Raw genomic sequence first — 21,576 nt, 5'->3', positions numbered from 1 at the left:
AGTGAGACTCAACGTGACTCCACAGTCCTTACTCAGCCACACCGGTGCTCAGTAGCAATCAGGAAGAAGCCAGGCATCCCAACTTCATTATAGTCACATGCTGTTAGCTGGCATCCTTGGTAAGAAGTGAAGAAAAGTCTCAAATTGTAGGTTCTTGCCTCACTCCTGGGCTAAAAGCTGAGCATCCTAGAACAAGGCTTCATTTTCACTGGTGGTGTGGTGTTGCTGGTGGTGTGGTGCCACCGAGGTGCGGTGTGGTGCAGTGTGGTGTGGCTTTTCAAGACAGGGTTCCTTTGTGTAGTCTTAGCTGTCCTAGAAGTAGCTGTGTAGACCAGGCTAGCCTCAAACTCAGGGCTCCGCCTGCCTCTGCCTGGCTTAAAGTGCTAGGATTAAAGGCATGAGCCACCATTACCCAGATTGTTTTTTAATTTTTTCCTTGGAACATACACCATGAAGCTGTCTTTGAATTCCTGACCCTCCTCCTCCATCTCGCCAGGGCTTAGGTTACAGGTGCAATCAACAGACCCAAGGTACCCAGCTTCTTGCTCTATGGCTTGTTACCCTGAATCAAGTCACAAGAAAACCTGGCAACAGCATAAGGTTTCTGAATGCACATCAGCCAACAATTAATTCAAAACCCAACATGCAAAGCGTCAAAGGTGCTCCTGTAGCACTCGCCCATGGTGGATCACACAGCATTGCCAATGCTTTGGTCCTGAACACAGGACACACATGCTTTGCACTGTGCATCCCGACACCCATGTGATGTTAAAGACCACCAAATCTCCTCCCAGATTCAAGACTACTGTGGCTCAGAGACTGCAGTATTCTGACTGCATGGATGAAGTTTTTCTCCTCCTATGGAGACGAGATGGCGTAATTGTGGAAAACCCAGACTTCCAACATTCTTCTACCATTTTTTCTTGGCATTCAAGAACAAAACTAGTATACCTTTGGAGTCCATGGCGTTGGGGTGTTTGGTTTCTAAATTGACATTGAAGTTTCTGGCTTGAGTTTCATTTTCAAAAATGTTAAATGAGTTTTGGTTTGGGATCGGAATAAGTTTTCCCATTTTCTGAAATGCCCATAAACATACTTCTGCCACTTTGAACTACGTGTATGTAAAATTGCTATGAAGGCATCAACCAGTAGAAAATAAAGATACTTATGAACTCGGGAAAACATTAGAAGTATCCTATGTCCTGTGTGGTATCTAATCGTCATCAGTATTACAATAAACAAGTACCTCAGTACACAGATTTACCCTCATCTTTAATAAGTGGTAAAACTTCTGTGTCTAGAAGTTTAAAATAAATTTCTTTATAGCTTATTTTCAGTAAATGTTTGGTTTGTATGGTGAGTTTATATAGCTACATAAATTTCTCAAGACAAAATAAGGTCATGAGTGGAAAATTTACAAAGCCCTGACCTAGGGGTTCTCTGGCCCCTACTATTCAGGTGATAAGAAGCAAGACGTAGCTATCCCTGGATGCAACACACAGCACAATGTGGAATTGAACATGGCTGTGCACCACGTCCCATGGGTGCCCTTCTGGGAGTTATCAACACACCCAGCCCATGTCCTTCTCATGTGTAGGCCCGAGGCCGGAGGAGCGCCTGGCAGGTGAGGGAGTCATCTAGAGTCCATGTATGTCCTCTGAGGGGCACCACTGTGATTCACGAGAAAATGGACAGATCTGGCCAAGGTCATGCTCATGAGACTCCTTAAGGACCTAGATACATAATGAGCATGTGCAAAAGCCAGCACAGCCTCAGGTCCCGTGCGGATCCATGTTTGCAGCAGGCATCTCCTCACAGCCCCAGACGCACTCTGGAACATGGCGTGAGGGTAAGGGGACTCCAGAGCTGACGAACTTCATCTTCTGGCAAACACTACAATTAACGCACCCCAAAGTACAGCTGCTTTGTAATTAGATTGAAGAACAAAACAGAAAACACTCATCCCGGTAAAGTTACTGTCAAACGTCTTCTGTAGGTTTCCTAGCAATTAAACGCACTTGCTCATTTCTTCTGGAGAAGAAAAAGTATTTATTACCTCAATTTAAACTAATGCTGTAATGATCAGGGGTGTTATTCATGAGATCCCTTGCCATTGCGCTTGAAGCCGCCAGTCTGTTCTGCCAGGGCTGGCACGGAGACGCCGCTGGCACGGGGCACCGGCGAGAACAGCATGGGCTCCCGGCACCCTCTCTCTTCCAAGGAAGTTTACTGAGGGAGGGCACTAGGGATGAGGTACAACAACTGTCAGTCTGTCTGTCCAGCTGAGGCGTGGTGTCCCACAGAGTCCCTGACACACAGTTGTGACACTTCCGAGAACGTGCCCCAGCTTAGGGCAGGCGCCGCACACTATAGGTGAGATTACTTAGTCCCGTCTGTCATCCCGAGCACCAAGAACACTACCATGACACGGCTGTGTTCTAGGCTGCATAACAAGCCACGCTGGGAACAAAACAACGCCCTAGAGGTTCGTCAGGCCTCCTTTGGAAAGTCAGGGTAGTAGGACCACAATTCCGATACAGTTCCTGAGTAGGGGGTCTCACCCAGTCCTCAGCATGCAGGAATACAAGGCTAAGCCCTTCACACGAACAACAGTTAAGGTACACGCAGATCATATCCAGCAGGGTGGTCATTTTAACCCCTCTGTACAAAGGAAGAGAGGTTGAGCGATTTGCCCAACATCTAACAGCTAAAAAGACCTGAGATTCGAGCCAACAAGACAGCTCAGGGCCTAGAACCTAACTGCTAACCTCAAGCACTGTCTGCAGCCAGACAGACAGAGAGCCAAGTCCTTTGTACCAAGGCTATCCTGAGAGCCCAGAGTCTGTGAGAGAAGAGCGCTGCCCACTGCTGGTTCATACGCAAGGCTCATTGCCCTCACACAGGTCACTCACCATATGCCAGGCCTTCTCCTGCCTGCTTTACCTTTTTGGCATAGAAACTACAATTACCTTCACAGGAGCAGCAGTTAAGACTCGGAGAAGTCAGCGTGAGCAGTGAGCAGAAAAGGCGAACGGTGGCCATCTACATTAACTTTGATTTCCACGGTTATTTTTTTTTTGCACTACATATAAAATCCAAAAGATACAAGAAATCATTCTGTAAAAACACACGTCCCAGGAGACTAAAACAGCCTTCCTTCTGGCAGCTGTGTGTGTGTCTGCTGAGGCACATACACCGAGGAGTTTGTGCCTGCAGGGCGACCCTCTACCCACCGTCCCCACCTTGCTACCATAAAGTAACCGCCATCTTGAAGCTGTTATGTTCCTCTGAACGTACACATCATAGGATAGTTACCAAAATAGCTAAGATGGATGCTAAGATTATTGCCCCTTTCTGATGTGACGGACCACACTGCAACAAGTTCTCATGCATCATGAAGACTCCACCTGTGGGATGCTGGCCCCAGATTTTCCTGAGGCAGGAGTCCAAGCTTGGGAAACCAGACCTGGCCACTCACTAGCCATGTCCTGGCACAAGTCCACACAGATGTCTAAATTTTGCTTCCCTAGAACAGTCAGCACACACCCCCAATGAAGGACTACTACTCGGTGTTGTGACAAAAGGTCCTTCCTGTCACTCAGAATGCAGCTAAGGAGTGGGAGCTGGGGAGGGTCACTGGGAAGTTCTGTTTGTACACTGGGCCTGCAGTTTGTCCTCAGCTGGACTGTAGTCCCCACCCATCTTATTTTCCCCTTTTGTTTTCAACCTGTGAACCTAAACCAGAAGTACTAGAAGGGTCAGAGAACTGTGGTCTAAAGGCTGTCCCATCTCCCCTCTCCTTCATCTGCACTCAGGTCTGTAGTGCATAGGAAAACTCGCATCCCAGAGCAGCAGCAGAGGCAGCAAGGCCTGGATCTGGGGTTTCCCAGGATTTGCAGTTGGCCCGTGAGGCCTCTCCATCTGTCTTTCAAGCTTCATCCCCGGCTACGGCCTGCAATCCAGACAATCAGTAACCCAGAACATGGGCCCTCCTCTCTCTTGTACCCCAGTCCTAACTCTCTCACTTGCTCTCCCCTCTACCTGAACCACTCTCCCAACTCATTCCAGACCCCACTGCCCTTTGCTTGCCTGACTTCCACATGTCCTTTACACAGCTGCTTAAATATGACTTCCTCTGGGAAAGGTTCACTATCCTCCCTGCTACAGAATAGGCACGCACCTTTCTCGTTCACCAGCAAGGATATGATAGACCCTGCATCCCAGCAGTACCTGGGAAGGAGTGCTGGGGACAGATGCAGGGAGAAGTTAGCAAACGGCAACATCTAGATATGGCCTGGGCTAGGGCCCTCCTGCGGGCAGCATGCTAAAGAGATCTGCTCTCGGTTTCTTCTCTCCAAGAAGAGAATGAGATTTCAGCAAGAAACTATCATTATGACACGAGGGTAGGGGAAGGCTTCTTTAATAAGACCGTCAAGAGAGCTAAGCATAAAAAAAAAAATGACTACTTTTGACAACAGTACAATACAGACCTTCTGCTTCTGAAGAAAAGCAACTGACGGGAGGTATTTGCCACACTTAACTCACCAAAGAAAAGGCTCGGCATCAAAATTAACAGTTACAAGCAAGCATGTCAGAGAAGAGAAAACAAAAATAGCCTGTGAAGATGTGAAGAGACCGTACACAGAAAATGTAAATTAGCATCGGAGTAATAGAGCACGATGCAATAGAGTCCTCCAAGTACAGGCAACAGGAGATGCTGGTGAGCCTGGGGCCTTAGAGACGCCTCGTACGTGGAAAGTACGCTCCAGTCTGCACAGGAAGGAAAACTTAGGGACAGGCTCCGTAGATGTGAATAACAGGAAACATGCATTGATCAGACTCCAGCAATTATGATCCTCAGAGGAGACCCTCGAAGCTCCTCACAGACCACCAATATCAGCCCTGCTTGGGAATAACCCACATGCCCATCAATGATCAGATGGATAGATTAAATTAGATATGCTGTGAGATAATAAAAATGATCATATATCTGTATCATGTGGATGAAGCTCAGAAACCTAGCAGAGAACGAGAAAAGCAGCCACCGGTGTCACTGCACACATACAAGGTTCACAAAGAGGCCAACCGAACAAATATTATAGGATGTAGGATAATCAAGTAAAGCCAGGGACTGACTGGCTTGCACACAATCCAAATAGCAGTTCAGACCCCTAGCGAGGACAGAAAATGATCAGCGTTGAGGTCATTGGATTCCTTCATATTATTTTAACTGATTGTGATCTCCAGAAATTCCTTTTACCATTATTAATATTTTGATTAGGCATGTGCATTACAGTCATGGACAAGTTATAATTTTTAAAAAGTGATTTTTAAGGGGTTGGTGAGATAGCTCGATCAGCAAAGTGGTAGCTACACGCATAAGCAACTGAGTTCAATCCCCAGCGCCAGTCAATCCTGGGGAGGCAGAGATGGGAGATCCTCGGGTTGGCCAGTAGCATGATCAGTAAGCCCTGTGTCCCACTGAAAGACCTTGTCTCAAATAAACAAGATTGATGGTTCCTGAGAAACATCTGAGGCTGATCTCAGGTCATACATATGCGCACAAAGTGTGCTTGTGTACACGTACATGCATACACACACACATGCATGCACACACATATGTATGTCAGTAACTTTAAATCAAGTGCAGTGGTCACTTAGGCTTTGCTTCAGCAGAATCCCACAACCTCCCAGGCCTGCAAGCTGGGTCAGAGGCCACAGAATCTACCTGCCCAGAAGATATTGGAAAAGAGACACTGGGCCCCGGGTTCTAATTCCAATTATAGGCAACATAAGACAAGTTACTCCCTCCCCTGTTTTTCTTCATTTAAAATAAGCCAGATAAAATGTTTGTTACATGGTAGAGATTCCATGATATTTATGAGTGAATCAGCCAATGATATCTAAAGATCTCACCACAACTACAGACACATTCTCTGAGGAAAACTGTGGCTACAGTTACTAACACACCCATTCCCCAACATACACGTACACGTGCATGTGCATGTGCATGTGCATATGTGTGTATACACACACACACACACACACACACACACACACACACACCAGCATTTGAAGCAGCAAGACAGGAAGTCCTATCCTCTAATTCATCCAAACTTTCGGTATTTTAATGTTATGGATTTCCTACCCCAAATGTCAGTTTCTCTTCTATTTTTCCTTCTGCTGTCATAACAAGCATACAAATGTTTTCCATGGAATTCTACCAAATGGCACCTCTCATATTTTGTAAACCAAATACATACAAACTCCTCTCTCACCCAGTATTAGTCAGATTTCTGCCATCACAGGCAAGTACCTGAGGCAATCGTCATGTGGAAAGTTTGTTTGGCTCATAATCATGGGCAGTTACATTCAGGCCGCCATGGTGCTCTGAGCCTCTGGAAGTGCAGCATTTACACTGAGAGTATGTGACAGGGAACACGGCTCATATCATAAGAGAGGACACAGGCAACTGCAAAGGTGGAATCCCATGATCCCCTCAGGGACATGCCCCAGTGGCCTAAGGGCCTACCTCTTACAGGTCCATAGGACCTCTGGGCATCGCACCTCTGGAGACCAAGCCTTTAACATGTGGATCTTCAGGATACATTCAACACCCAAACTACAGCATGCCTTTCTGTCACATCCTCTTAAGGCTCTCCTGCTCTGATCTCACACTTGATGCAAAATGGCCAATCCTCTGCCGGGGAAGACATTCTGGAGATTAAAGGGAAACTGACAAGGTAATGGGGAGGAACCAATCCTCACCAACCCCCTAAAGGAAGGGTCTGTAATGGGATGGTCACTAAGGGATGAGCTGCTACTCTGAGGTAAGCTGGGTCCACTATGAGCCACACTCCTGCTTGAGCAATGGTTCTCACTGGCTGGGCACATGAGAAGGAATCTAGGCACCAAGAGACAGAATGGTGCCTTGGCTGTGCAAGGGTCTTAAAGCTCAAACGCATCTCACTGATTAATTTCCTCAGTAGTTAAAATGTGGCAAAAAAATGAAACAATATATTTGCAAAGATACTTAGGGGCCAGCACTAAAAAGTAACTATATCCCAAACCACTTCCATCTAACTTTGGGAGAGATAAAGAGTATTTACATTCGATTTGATTTTTAATTGAGCTCATCTGAAACTACATCATCACGGGTGTGCTGGCAACATGAATCCACCCATGGCCCAGGGATGCCATGAGACCCACCACATGCCCACTCTGAGTGGTGACTGTGTTGTGGGTTTTACCTGCCTTAACTACCCTGATAGGAAAACAGGCTGGAATATACAGGAGGGGAATAGTCAGGCCAAGCATCAACAGTAGGGGTAGAGAAACTTTTATAGACACAAACTAGCCTCAAAGGTTGTCAAATTAAGAGGCTGATGGCCAGGGTGTGAGAAAGCAGCAGGCTCCAATCAGACTACACTAAAAGAGCCATGACTCCCGAGAGCAATTAAAGCCAGATGGGTCAGCACCGTGGACAGCACCACCTGCGGGTGACGCTAGTAGCCCACATCCAAGTCACATCGCAATCTACAGAGTAGGTGGCTTCCAGTCCCTCCGGGAACCATGCAAGCCTCCCAGCATCCGACACATGGTTTTCCTACATACAGCCCCCAGCATCCTTCTCCACACAATAACATCTATCCAGTGATTCATCCAGTAAAAGCGGCTATTCCACTGGGCATCTTCATGGAATTAATGATAAAAGTCAGGCTGTCCAGGGACTAAATCCAACTGCAGTAAAGGTAGAAGAGTGTCGTGTCAGAAAAGAGAGGCACACTCTGGGGGTGCTCCAGGTTCCAGGTGGGGAGACTGAAGATGGGCTGGAAGTGCTTCTGTGAGATAAATCATGCTTCCTGGCTCCCTCCTCCCTTCCTAGATCAGAGGTCAGGGTGACCGGTACCCTCACCTTTCTCCACACCTCCCCTTTGTCTCGCCTGTGAACTTGTTGTTCATGTACACAGTATTCGAGACGCAGTGCTGGACAGCAGTGACACACAGAAAAGCATGCAGCCTGCTCTTCTGGGAATGACCATGTCTGCAGGAGTCCAGTGTACGTCAGGGACGAGCTCCTGTGAGTGACAGTCTAAGCCAAGTGGGCTGAGGAAGGATGGGCAGCTGAATAAGACACCAGCTCTGCTGGGCAGGGGTGAGGGAAGACATCTTTCCTAGAACATTTGCCAGCTGAGTTGCATGGACGTGAGACTCACAATGAGAAAAAAAGATGGGTCTGGCCCAGCGCCTCCAGGCATCGTCCAGTCTTCAGGAGTCACAGAAGGACAGGCCCTGAGGAGTGCCGAATGACACCTGCCTTCAGTCCTTGCAGCTTTGACTCCTCAAGGGCCCTTCAAGGGGAATGATATGTGCAGACCAGAGACAAGAGGAGCAAAGGCTCTGAGAGGAGCCAAATGGGAAGGCCCTGAGCACACTAAACTACAACACGCCCAACCCTGGTGGAACCCACATCTCCTACAGGGCTTGGCCCCAACATCAACAGGAGGAACTTAAGGTTTGGTTCTCGGAGTAAGGCCTGGTTTCTCAGAGATGCCCTGTGACGCACCAGTGTTGTCACAAGGTCTCCAACTCCTCCCCTGGAACCTGAGCAAGTGTTAGAGAGAAAGGACGATTCCTGGGCGTGCCAGCAAGATCCCTGAGGCCTTGATCCACCCTTGTCCCAGCCGCCGCCACATTTTTATTTCAACACAGTAACTGTTTGCTCTTTCAATTCTTCCTGGAAGGCTCCAAACAGTTTATTTGTTCACGCACCTAGGACAGCGTCCCAGACTTAGGGAAGCGGAGTATTTAGGCAAATGCAAACATATGCTGGTTTCTTTTCTTAGTTACATGCTTGGCAAGTGTGTTATTTCACTGGAAGACAAAACTGGACTTTAAAGGGTTGCTCAGCTCCGTCCTACCCTCAGCCCGGGTGGCTTCCAAACCCCGCAAGTGACCATCAACCTGGAACAGGTGATGTGGGGGTCGTGGCTATAAAAGTGAAGCCTAGGGACTCTAAAAAGGACTGCTTTGGATTCTGGCTGATGATCACACAAAAATGCATGCGAGATAAATGCTGCAGAATGAATCCACACCCACAGCAGACTGGACTGGACACATACACAGAAACTGTGAAGGGCCTGCCTGCTGCACTAATGTCAAATCCTGGTTGTGATACTGTGGTACAGATAATCAAAGTGCTACCCTTAGGAAACCTGGCGGGGGTAGGGCACTTGAGATCCCCCTCTACTTTATTTCTCATAATGATATGTGATTACCAGTGGTCTCCAAATAAACCCTTTCTGAAGCACGAATCGTGGAAACCGTTTTATATCAGGACCTGAACTGGTCTACTTACAGAGAAGCTTTAAGAAAACATGAAGCTGTTTCTCCAAAGCTAGCTTTCGTGGTTTCCTAACAAATAAATTATGCTTACTTCCACAGATGAGGTCTTCAAAGAAGCCATGCACAGCCATACATACCCTCAGGCCCACTGGCTAATGGACACCTCCTTCTGATCTTTGCCACAGCCTAAGACCCAGATCAAGGTGGATAGAAACAAAGACCCAAGGCTGGACCACCATCCAGCATGAGGGGTAACCTTCAGAAGAGACGATGCCAAGAAGACCCAGGCGGGCAGCCTCTACTTCTGCCTGCACGCAGCTCTTCAGATCCCTGCTAGCAGTTTATTAATATTTTATTGAAAATTCTAAGATGATTCAAACTTCAGCTGTCATGATAAGGTGATGTTGCTAGGCAACTTTCGTGCCTATCTACAGATCTGTTTTTGTGGCTCTTCCTCGATTCACGAAGCTCAAGGTTGGGCCTTACCACCCTGAGGAAAACTCAGCCCAGACCACCAATGTGGATCTATGCCCGGACAGCACACCAGTGCTGCATCCCATGGTTGAAGCTTCCCAGAACCCAGCTGTCCCTAGACCCGAGCCTCAGCCCCACCTCCACAGACTCACCATACTCGCTGTCATAGAACATGACGAACTTCTGCCAGCGCAGTTCTGTCACCAGCCTGAGCATGACATCATTGAGACGGACGGGCGGTCTCGAAGCCAGTGTGTAGGCCTCGCCGTCGGGGCTAGGGTTCAGGTGGCAGGCAGTACGTGGTGAACCCCCGGGGTTGCGCTGGACAAAGAGGTGTGGGATGTGCATGGCGTCTGTGAGGGACTGCAGGGCGTTGGCAGATGCACAGCCCGTGGACGTGACCAAGGCCAAAATCCCCTGGGTCATGAGGTCACAGGCTGGAAAGAAAGGAGAAAGATAGGAAGAGATCAGCATGGGGCACTTTCACACAGGCTCTATCCGCACAGTTCCACCCAGCAGCTCATGCCTGCGGCCCCAAGATGCCTCCCACACAGACCAAGAGCCAGTTCTAGCCACGCCAGCAGCTCTTGTGATCCTTGATGGGTGAAGCTTTAAGCTACACATCTCGGGTCCATCTAACAGATGAGGAAAGAAAGGTCAGAAGGAGTCAGATCATTTGCCCCAGGCTCTAAAAGAAGGGATCCACCCCAAATCTTCCGATTCACCCAACAGAACTCTGAATTAGATGATATTTCCTACCTTGGGCCAGTAGCCAAAATGCTGGGAAGGAGCCAAAAACTCATGCTGGGGAATTAGTGTAGCCCTTTTCACGGGCAAAGAATACAATGTGTGTTCTGCAATTGTTGTCCAAACTGGACTGCTTGTGTCTGTAAGCTCTGGATGACATCATGGTGTCAGGAAGACATATACTTACCCAAGAGGACCCGAATTAGGGAAGGCGGTGAGCAGGAGTCTCGGTCTCACGGCCAAGTCCACTTGAGTTCTATCATGAGAATACTGGGTCAAAGCCCAGATGAAGTGGTTGGCTCCGGAAGCCCAGGATTGTTCAGAAGCCACTTGACAATCACAAAGGAAGATGCACCCATGGCTCGGGCAGTTACCAAGGGCACAGAGGAGAAAGGAGACTGAGATGGCAACAGCCCTTTCTGAGACTGACACACTCAGGAGCCCGAACTTTAGAAGTCACACAGTAACCACATGGGGGGGGGGGCGCACCACTGTTGGCCACAAGCTCATAGGGCTTTTAGGGCTGTCAGAGTAGATAGAAAGATCCTGCTCCCCACACCCCAACTCCATGCACCAGTTTCGAAGCGAGCCTGCCGTACGAAGGCTTCGTGTGACGGGGGGATGTGGGAAACAGATGCAGTCTCAAAACACAGCCTGTGGATGGCGGCGAGCCATCTGCTGCACACGGCAGACTCCGAACAACTCCGGCAATGGCTTCCTTCGTGGGCACCCTGGACGGGGCGGAGAAGGAGGTGAAAATCAAGAGTCGTCACCCCAAGGGGAAGGGAGTGAGAGGGTAGAAAAGATGTGAGGGGGCTGTCCCCTATACTGGCTGGTACCAATGGCATCTGTCTCCATAAACACTGGGGAACACTGTACATGATAACTCAGGTCCCAGTTCCCAGTGCTTCCTCCACTTCCCATGCCAGGGCCTGAAGTTGGGTAAACAAAGGACATGAGGTCTCTCTCAAGGATCTCAAGGCCACCCAAGTGCTCCGCCCCTCCATTCTGGCGTCACGGAAATCCAAGCATGTAAGCATCGTGTCTGTTTACAGACACCCAGTGAGAACTGGGGAGATAGCTCAGTGTGTGAAATCCTTGCCACGCAGTCATGAGGACCTCAGTTCTGACACCCAGCACCCATGTAAAATAATTAAAAAAAAAGAAAACGTTCTGTAGTTGCCTGCAGTTCTTTGGGCTTCCCGTCCCATCCATGTTAACAAATCTGTTGATATAGCCCTTGCTCAGCTAATGTGTAGGCACTCATATTGGTGGGATTTCCTGAGTGGAGCTTCAGACAGTCCTAATCCCAAGGCAAACTCTCTGAGCCTCTGACTCTTCCAATCATTTCATTCCTCTTCCATGATGGTTCCTGAGCCCTAGGTGCAGGGGTTATGCTGAAGACCCACCCGTTGGAGCTGGGTCCCACAACTCTGTGTTTTGCCTAGTTGTGGTTTTCTGTAATGGTCGCCATCTGTTGCAAGGAAAAAAAAAAAAAAAAAACACCTTGCAGGCAACTAAGGAATGTTGATAAAGCCTTCTCCCAGGAAGAGCACACCAATTGGTAATTCAGTGCCAAATGGTCAGCCCTGAAGTCATATACATACAGCGGCATTATATAGACTGAGAGGGTTGTTATTTGTATATTTAGGAACACACGTATGGAACAACAATTAATGGAAAAGGAAGCCACACATTTGAAATAGAGCAAGAGGGGTGTATGAGAGGGGTCTGAAGGAGAAAAGGGAGAAAGAGAGATGATGTAGTCATATTATAATATCAAAAAACCTAATTTTCTAAAAGCTGACACAGTGGTGCATACCCATAATCCTAGCACTGGGCAGGCAGAGACAGGGAAAACCCAGTGGCTTTCTGACCAGCTACACTGGAGAAGTCAGGGAACACCGGGTTCAATGAGAGATACTGTCTCAGTGATAGACACCACATGTGCATGTTACTCACACATACACGGCTACCCGGGGCTACCCAGTACACCATGCCTACACCTCATGCTCTTCATTCTCCCCGGACATAGGAGGTTGCACTCTCACATCCTGAACTCAACTCCATGCCCATTCTTGCTTCAGGACTGATTCAGCCTCCCTAGGCTGGCCACGGCCTTCATTCAAGATGACCACATTTCCCTGCATTGGAACTGCACACTACCTCTGTGGCCCTTGTAACCGACCCTTGAGCTCAAATTTTACAACGGTGATCTCTGTGGTGCTCAACACGCGCACACACACGTACATGCACACACACTCATACATGCACACACACATACACACACGTGCATGTATACACACACATACATGCACACACACATACACACATACACGTGCATGTATACACACACACATACATGTGCATGTATACACACACACACATACATGCACACACACAAGCACACAGACATGCATGTACAGTGGGCAAAGCATGGCATCTCCTAAAGATTTGTGCAAGAATACTGTGGATCCTGGCGCTTTTATGCTCTGTGTTCCTCACAGCTTTCTGGGCAACTGTCCAGACCATGGGAACAGAGCGAGATCCAAAAGCATAAGAGGACGCTCAGTGGTGCCCAGAGAACACGGCAAAGACGCAGTGATGCAAGATGATGCACTGAAAGACGCACGTAGGTGTGCGGTCATGGGAGCGTCACACACCGGAGGCATGCACAGCCTCTCCAGCAGTGCGCCGAATGCCACAGTAAGATAGGAAAGTACTTGTCACAGAAAGGTACACAAAAACCATGCAGAAATCTATGTATTTTACAATATCAATTAAATAAAACTCAATGCGCGTGAAAGAAAGACCAGAAGGGGGAAAAAATGCAAAATGTTCAAAGTGAAAGCAATTTGTGCTTTTCTTTTTTTATTTTCCTATATTTTGCCAAAATTTCGTGACATGAATAGGTAATTGCTTTAGAAAGTAAAAAAGAATCCTCCCATAATGGATAAGCGGGGAGGCAGGGAGGAAGGGGGACTGCTGTGTGAGAGCGCTCTCTGAGCCAGGCTCTGTTGAGTATGTGATATTTGTGAATTCATGCTGTTCTCATTATATCTACTTAGAAAACAAAGTTTTGCTTTTGCTTCCCAGATAATGAGATGTGAGGGCACATGGGCACCAAGTGACAGGGCTAGACTAGAGTGAGCTACCAGTTCATCCCCATGTTGCCATGGACATGGTGAAAACACTTCTGAGACATGGTCAAGGGGTAACAAAAACAAAAACAAACAAAACCACAAAAATGGTGCTGGTTACAACATGATAAAAGAAACATGCCTTCAAATAATGCAGGAAACACATTCGCCATGATGGGGAATGGATTGCTCTTTGGTTCCTCGTGTCTTCAATACTAAGACAATAAATTAGAACCTTTTCTAAGTGGTTAGTTAGTTAGTTAGTTAGTTAGTTAGTTAGTTAGTTAGTTTATTCTATCTGCATGTATGCCTGCAACACAGAAGAGGGCATCGACCCCACGTAGGTGCTTGGAATTGAACTCAGGACCTTCGGAAGAGCAGCCGGTGCTTAACTACTGAGCCATCTCTCCAGCCCTACATTAGAATCTTAAACAATATTTTCAAATAAAATGAACAGTGCAGGGCCTAGTGGTCCAGGAACTCTATCTCCTGCCCCTTCCTACAAGCCATTCACTCTTGGCTCATTGCCCACCTGCCCAGCTCCTCTTAAGTCACTACCTGACTTCTATGGTAAACCAGCTCCCTCGCTTACACACACGAAGCTCTGAGGTCACTGAACTTTGAGCTTCAGTTCCCCCATCTGCACACACACATCACATAACACTAAGGTTTGCCTCCTGCCCTCCTGTATACTTCATGTACTTGTCTAGCACACCAATAACATATAAACCTCGTCCTGTGTACTGTGGACCCTCCCAGGACACCTGTTCTATAATTTGGCAAGAGGAAAAAGAAGGAAGGCATTCCAGGATCCAGGAGATGTTGTTGGTTACATGTTTGGCATCAGAAACTCAAAGGAAGCTAAACCAATAGAAATGGGGGACCTACGTGATTGGATAGAGCATGATTAAAACAGAGTCTGGGCAGAATTGCTCAGCAGCAGACACCTTACCAGAGCTTGGAAGAACATAGGAATCTCATATGCACAAGTCTCATTTCAACCATGTGGTCAGCAGCCACGTGGCCATGGGCGAGAGCCCCTCCTGAGCCTCAGTGTTCAAGTCAACGGAGACGAAAGTCTCTACTGACTCAGAAGGTGAATGCTTTCTCCACCCTGCACACAGAAAGGTGCCAGCCCGTGTCAGTTCTTTTCCTCTTTCCATCTGTATCACATCCCCATCAACACCTGCACCCAAGTCCTGCCCAGAATCTAAAGAAGTTACCAGTGGGTATGGAGGCACATACGAGCAGTCCCATCACTTTGGAGGCTGAGGAAGAGAAATGTCACGAGTTCAAGGTCAGTGTAGGCTGCAGAGTGAGTTCTAAACCAGCCAAAACTATACAGCAAAACCCTATCTCAGAACCCCCTTTTTAAAAGTCACCTCTGCTTTGAGGAAGAGGGCAAAACATGAGGGGAACTAATGCAGGAGAGGAAGGGGACCTTGCAAGAGGAAGCAGGAGATGGGAAAAGGAGAATCAAGACTATGCCATGATGAAATACAAGCTAATTTCCAAAAGCTTTTCTTCTCAATTAAAAAAAAAAAAAAAGTGGTAGCCATGAGACTTAAGAGCCACCCTGCCACCCTCTACCTGTGCTGACAGCCTCCTCCTACAAGGGGCACAGTAGCCCCTCACATGACCACCTGCAGCACTGCAAGCACCAAGCCTCTGGTGCAGGAAGGATTATTAAGGCTGGAAGTCTCTCCCAGGCGCTAATGGAGAGGCCCAATGTGAGTCAATTTTCAATCCACTGTGAATGGCCGGCTAATTGGGGCGCTGTTGAAATGATGAGTATTTGGAGGCTTCTAACATAAAAATAATAAGATCAAAATACATCAGATCAAAGCCAAATCAGCTATTAGCTTAATCAAGGTTGTGTGAGACTGGGATGTTACACAATTCATGTGGTGCTTACACGGAGACGCTGAGCTGTGTCTGAGCCTGGGTCTGCTATGCAGAGACCCACTGTGGGGCCTGGCGGAGGAGCTGGCCCCTCTCTCTCCACCCCAGCCAACCCCAAATGGAGTACAGATGACACCATCCATGTCACAGAGCTCAAAGCCCCAGGATGGCAAGACTGGGTCCTGCTGTGCTCTGTCTCCCTGCCACCCCTCTCACCCCGCCCCGCCCGGCCCTGCCCCGCCCCTGCATACGAAATGAGCAGAACCCAGCAGGTGGTAAAGTCTACTGCAAGGACACTGTGGGCCCAGTGATTTTCCTGCCTTTCTGTCTTTATGAGTAGGGTCTCAGCCTCTGCCCAGCATGGAGTAGGGACTCCACAATGCAGATTCTCCAGCTTGGAGCTCAGCAGCGCTTCTACGGCTCTCAGGAGGATCGCCACTCTCGATATCTCTCTTTTCTTCCACTATCATCTGGCCACAAAGCTGAATTCTGTCTTGATCATCACGCAGGTCTGATAGATTGATAAGTGCTCCCCGAGTACAACTCATCGGCAGGGGGAGAAAGAAGGAGAGACAATTGTAATGAGCAGTTCCAGTCCCCTGCCTGGGAAGGCACAGGGTCTCCACAGAGGTCTCTAAGCCGGCCGGTAGCTCTAGATTTCCAGAAAACAGGAGGAAAGAGACTGCTTAGAGTTCAGAGTTAAACACTAATACAATTAGCCCTGTATCCACAATTACACTTCCACCAACCTCCCCTGAGGAGATGTCTATGGCTGAGTATCTGGCTAAGACACAGCAGCTGTGGTACAGGCTACTTCACAGAAAAGACTTTCAGTAAGTTCAATGTTCACCCTACATCCTGTGGCCAGGGCCACACAACTGAAGAAATTAGAACTAGGCCACCAGATCTTTCCATAGTCAGTGAGGGGAAGATTACAAAGAAACAAGGTCCAAGATTCTCAGCTATCTCTACCCAACCCCTGCTTGAATAGAAATGACTGTAGCAGCAAGCTTAGCCCTCTCTGGAGAGGAGCAGGCAAGCAGGAATGAGACCATTCCCACCAAGGGAATCCCACAGTTCTGGGAGCACTGGGTACCTGCCTCCAAGGGAGTACTGAAAGAGAGCAGTCTTTCAGGTGTGGAGGCCATTCTGGGCAAGGACATTCTTATGCAGCCCTCTGAGGAAACTCCAAGGCCACAGGTGGGTGAATCGATGCTCCAGGGGCTTCTGCTGGAGGAGACTGACCCGTCCGGTCTGTTTCACCCAATAGTGATGCTGGCCATTAGCATCCTCATGCTGTCTGTCCTCTTCCAGGTACTCTGAATGTCTCAAGGCTAAGCATCTACAGCCACTCATGCTCCCCTGATAAACCAGATCTGATCTGTGAATAGGACAAACCTCTCCTTTCAGGCTTGATCCCAAGCCTCCCGCCCGGCAGCTTGACATTAACTGGCCTCTGGGTTCCATGCTAAGGGGCAGCTGAATGTCTCCAGAAGAACCGGGAAAGAAAGGGCCTCCACCTGGTGCAGGGACAGCCTCACATAGATTCTTCAGTTCATCCCTGCTTTGTGATGCTCCTCTGGTCTCTGCAGGTGGCAGAACCAAGAGGCAGGCCAGGACCAGACCCACATCAGCCCTGCCCGCCTAGTGGCAATGATATCCACAGGGAGTCCATCACCTCTGCCTCCCCCACCATTCCCACAAGCAGTGGCCAAGCTCTTAGGGCAGCTCATGCCCTCTCTCCCCAGTCACCTGTGCTACCTGAACCCTGCCCTTCCTCCTTTCGGCTGGCACTGACTTTATGAATATTTGAATTCTAATGGCTAATGCTTTAAATTAAGGTAGCATTTATAAATACTTGATAGCCCATGAATAATTGACCAAATTTAGTATTGTCATAACTCATGGTAAATTATTGATCTATGAAGAATAAATATTTTTCATCTTTTATTAAGACATGTAAAGGGTAAACAAAACCACAGGCTGGGAAGACTTTGGATGCAGGGCTATAGAAGGCTTGCACTGCATCTGTGGTCCTGGAGCACACAGGCCCTACTCCAGTGCTCCCAGAAGGACAAGAGGCCCCCTCCCTTGTCACTCACTGTCTTCTTCATCACCCCACCACCACCACCACCTCCCTGTTCTCCTGGACTCTCCCAAGCTCTAACTAATGACCTTGTTTCACTCTTCAGAAATAAACTAGAGGGATCATCACAAGGTAATCAACCTCCTGCTTTTGGGTTTTTATACCCACCAGCCTTTGTATCGAAAACTGGGGAAGGAAGCTCCCAAGGCCAGTCCTGCAGATGCCTGCCTCTCTGCCTTCTCCCACACCCAGAGCCTACGTCTAGGAACTACGGAATCATCAGGTCTCCTTGCACATTTACCTCTGAGTATCATACCTGGCCCTGTGGAAGCTTTCACAGTTACTGGTCTAGTTTAGAACCCTGAGTTTCTAACTCCAAACCAGTCCTGACCTGATTGAGACCGGCAGCAGCTCACACCTGACAGAGCTCCCACGTATATGAGGATGGCCGTCTACCTTCAGGAGAGAGGCATCCCCAGGCCACACGTGTTTGACCTTCCACACCCCACCTCGCCAAGCCTTCGGCAAGTCCTGCATGCTTCATTGTCCAAACACACCCTGAGTCTGCTGATGCCCACACTACCATCTCCTCCCCACCAGTCCTGCACACGTCTAACCTCCCCAACAGACATATGACCTTTCCCACACCACAGCCACTGGGCCCTCATGAAGCATTAGCCGCCATGCGTTGGCCCCATCTAGAACCACATTAGCTTCCCAAAGTCTTCAAAGCAAAATGAAAACCCGTGACAGTCCCTAGAGCCTTGTATGACTCTATACCAGGTACCCTACGTGCACCCAAGGAGACAGGGCTCTTGCAAAAGAAACCTGGGTATCCAACTCTTGCAGCTCTCAGATTTCCCTAAAAACTCCCAAGAAATATGTAGTGTTCCTGCCCACATGATCTGTGTAACCTCCTCCCATTATTCCATAGGTAACTAATCTTCCCAAAGACCTTTTCTGCAATGCCCAATCTTCCTCCACTGTAATTCACTTCAAACCCCAGTGGAGTGTGTGGCTGCTGTTCCTAAGCACCTGTCAGCTCAGCCCTTCAGCCCCTGGTCAGCACCCATACTGCCCAGAAGGCAGCAACCTATACAATACAAACCACCCTAGCATCATGGAGGGCTAGATTTCACACCACTGGGCCTCAAGGTGGCTGAGGGGATCCAGGGTGGTAGGACCAGAGAGTCCCACAGGAAGATGGACTGTAGCCAGGGCAGGTGAGCCGCAAGCACAGAGGGCTGCCTGGAGTCAACTAGGAGGGTGGGGAAGCGTTGGCAGTGCCACGGGCTCTCTGGAGCCTCATCCCTCTGCCAATTAATGAATCAAACCCGATTCCCTGCTCCTGCGGGCTGGAAAGGCAGGGAACACTGGGTGGGAACGCGCTGGCTTATTTATAACTCTCTAGCTCCTCGTTAATGACTTTTACTGCTCCGCCAATGGAACGCCAAGCTCTCAGCTGGGATTCGCAGAGAAGCCTGCTCTGGGGAAGTTATATCAGGACAGGAGGAGTCCCTGCCATGCCTGCACAGCACGTTCTTGTTTTGGAGAACCTCGAAAGCTCAAGGCCTCATGCAGCACTCTTAGCACCCAAACAAGGGTCCCCCAGGACTGCTCTGCAGACTCTTAGATGTTACCTCCCCTACCTGCTCCACACTTCTGTTTCCCTCAACCCAGTGAACAAGGGATGTTGGTGCATCTTCTACTTTCCATTCTCCATCCCATTCCAGACTCAAGTTCAGCACTCACCATGGCCCTGAAATAGTGGCCATGACCTCACTGCCTGGGAATCAAAGCATCCACCAGCACCATCAATTCACACACCAGAAGACATCAGTTCCATTACCCAAACTTCACATGCCCTGTGCTCTCAGCCTGTAGCACTCAGCGCTCACACTAACCTGAACGTTTGCACATGCTGGTTGCCTTTCCTGTGGTATCCTTCCTCCTCTCCTCTGCCTTGGAAACCCCCACATATCCCTCTTCCCTTGTGAAACTGTTTGATTCCTCCCACTATCAACCATTCCTTTTCCTGCAGTCTGAAGAATACTTTGTCCTTATACATGCTACTGAGTTATATATTATTATACTATCTCATGCCTGATCTTTAAGAAGAGAAACTGAGGCAAATGGCTTTCTCGACCTTCAGACTCAGGGCCTGAAGCAGATGCTCACGGACGGGACACTCGATGGCAGAATGTGTATGCAGGAGCACAGGTATGTGTGTTCTAATCATTTGATGTATCAGGGCTTTAAGGTAAAGTAGACCAGAGAACGGAATGCGGCAGAAAAATCAAGCCTTGTCCAAGAGCAGGGCTGGCCATGAGAGGACAGATTCTGGGCTGCATGGCCTCTGGCATCTAGACCAGAATCTTTTCCTGCATGGATAAGGCAACAGGCCCTCCGTGACTTAATCTAACTCTGCTTAACTACAAGGTTCAAGGTTGAGAATCTTAGGAACAACAGGGCTGTCCTAGAGTCGTCAAAGGAAAGGGTGGACAAGCAACCCAAGCCAAGGACAGCTGGATCCATAGGGCCCAAAGGTAGGACAATTTGAAGTCACAAACAATACTGAAAAACTGGCTCAGAAGTCCCTGGGCAGCACAGAAACCTCAGGGTCTCAGCTCTGGGGACACAGGCTAAGGAACGAAGGAAACAAGAATGACAGGGGGTCACCCCTGTGTGGCCACATACAAGCAGGCTAGCCAAGGAATACCAATGTAATAAGCAAAGGAAAAGGTCACAGTTTCTGGTGGCAGAGAAGAAAGGCAATCCCTGAGGGACTTGGCAATCCCAGCAGGTGCAGGCCCGTCCTGATCACTGAAGTCCACACCTGCCTGGGAAGTGGGTCCTCTACTCCATTCTAAGATGGGAGGATCCAGAGCAGGCCACCAAGCATTATAAAAACCCACAGGGGAGCCAGAGGTAAATTTCCAAGCTGCCTGATTTCTGTTGCAGAAAACAGGGCAACTGATAGAAACTAAAGCCATGTTCAGTATGTGGAAAGTATGCCCCAAAGGACTGCTGTCTGCTGTTAGTCTATGTCCTCGTCAGAGTTTGCCCAGAGACACAGTAAAGTAGGGAGGGGCATTGAGGACTTGGGGCAAACTTCATCCAGAATACCTAAGAGACCAGTTCACATCACTACAATGGCAATCCTTGGTCATTGTTATAGATTGCTCTCTTGCTCCAGATGCTTGGTCCTCTTCAGAGGCTGCAGATTAAGAGAAGGGCTCCCATGAAGGAAGTTAAGTTGCTGGAAGCAGGGTCTTATCTCACTCTGTTTCCTGACAACCACGGGGTAAAGAGTCTCCTAGACCACATTACATGCTCCTGCTACCATGATCCTCTGCTCAAGTACAGGGGACCAAGCACCCATGGCTTGGACCAAGCTTCATGCCTGTGAATCTATGAGCAAAACAGAACTTCCCTCCTTTACGTTGTTTCATCATCTCATTTGGACACAGGAGTATCCCGAAGTAACTAACACAGAAACTAGCTTTATCTTGAAAAAAGGTATCAGTTAGCTCCCCAATCTACAGGTTCTAAGGAATTACTTGGCTGTGTGATGATTTGGGCCTCTGGTAAGGGCCAGATTGCCAAGCAGGAGTTAGGGCGCAGAGGAGACCAGAAGGACTGGCATCATCACATTCTGAAAACACATTTCCAGTGACCTAAGATACCCCAGAGGCCCCATATCATCTAGGTTCCCAGCACCTCCCAATCACCTGATTACAAAAGCCCAGGTCCCTCTTGACCAGACAGACACTCAAAATCTCGCTCTACTCAAATAAAGAGCTGTGTCTCCATGCCTGAGGACAGGGAGCTCCCAGAAGCCACACCTCTCCTGCAGTTATTGCCCACCACACTCCTTGGCTA

At 48.6% G+C, this 21,576-nt stretch overlaps 1 protein-coding gene across 3 annotated transcripts in view; it reads right to left on the bottom strand.

Moving 5' to 3' along the window:
- The window catches only part of Grid1 (glutamate ionotropic receptor delta type subunit 1), a 749,167-nt gene that overhangs the window by 610,930 nt on the left and 116,661 nt on the right, over positions 1-21,576 (bottom strand). For all 3 annotated transcript variants that reach the window (XM_063275757.1, XM_039094853.2, NM_024378.3), the window contains exon 3: positions 9,972-10,256. In XM_063275757.1, coding sequence (XP_063131827.1) covers positions 9,972-10,256 — 285 coding nt within the window. The remainder of the gene's footprint in view (positions 1-9,971; positions 10,257-21,576) is intronic.

This window comes from Rattus norvegicus, chromosome 16 (assembly GCF_036323735.1).
Source record: "Rattus norvegicus strain BN/NHsdMcwi chromosome 16, GRCr8, whole genome shotgun sequence".
Lineage (NCBI taxonomy): Eukaryota > Metazoa > Chordata > Mammalia > Rodentia > Muridae > Rattus > Rattus norvegicus.
This window is presented reverse-complemented; position numbering and strand designations above follow the sequence as displayed.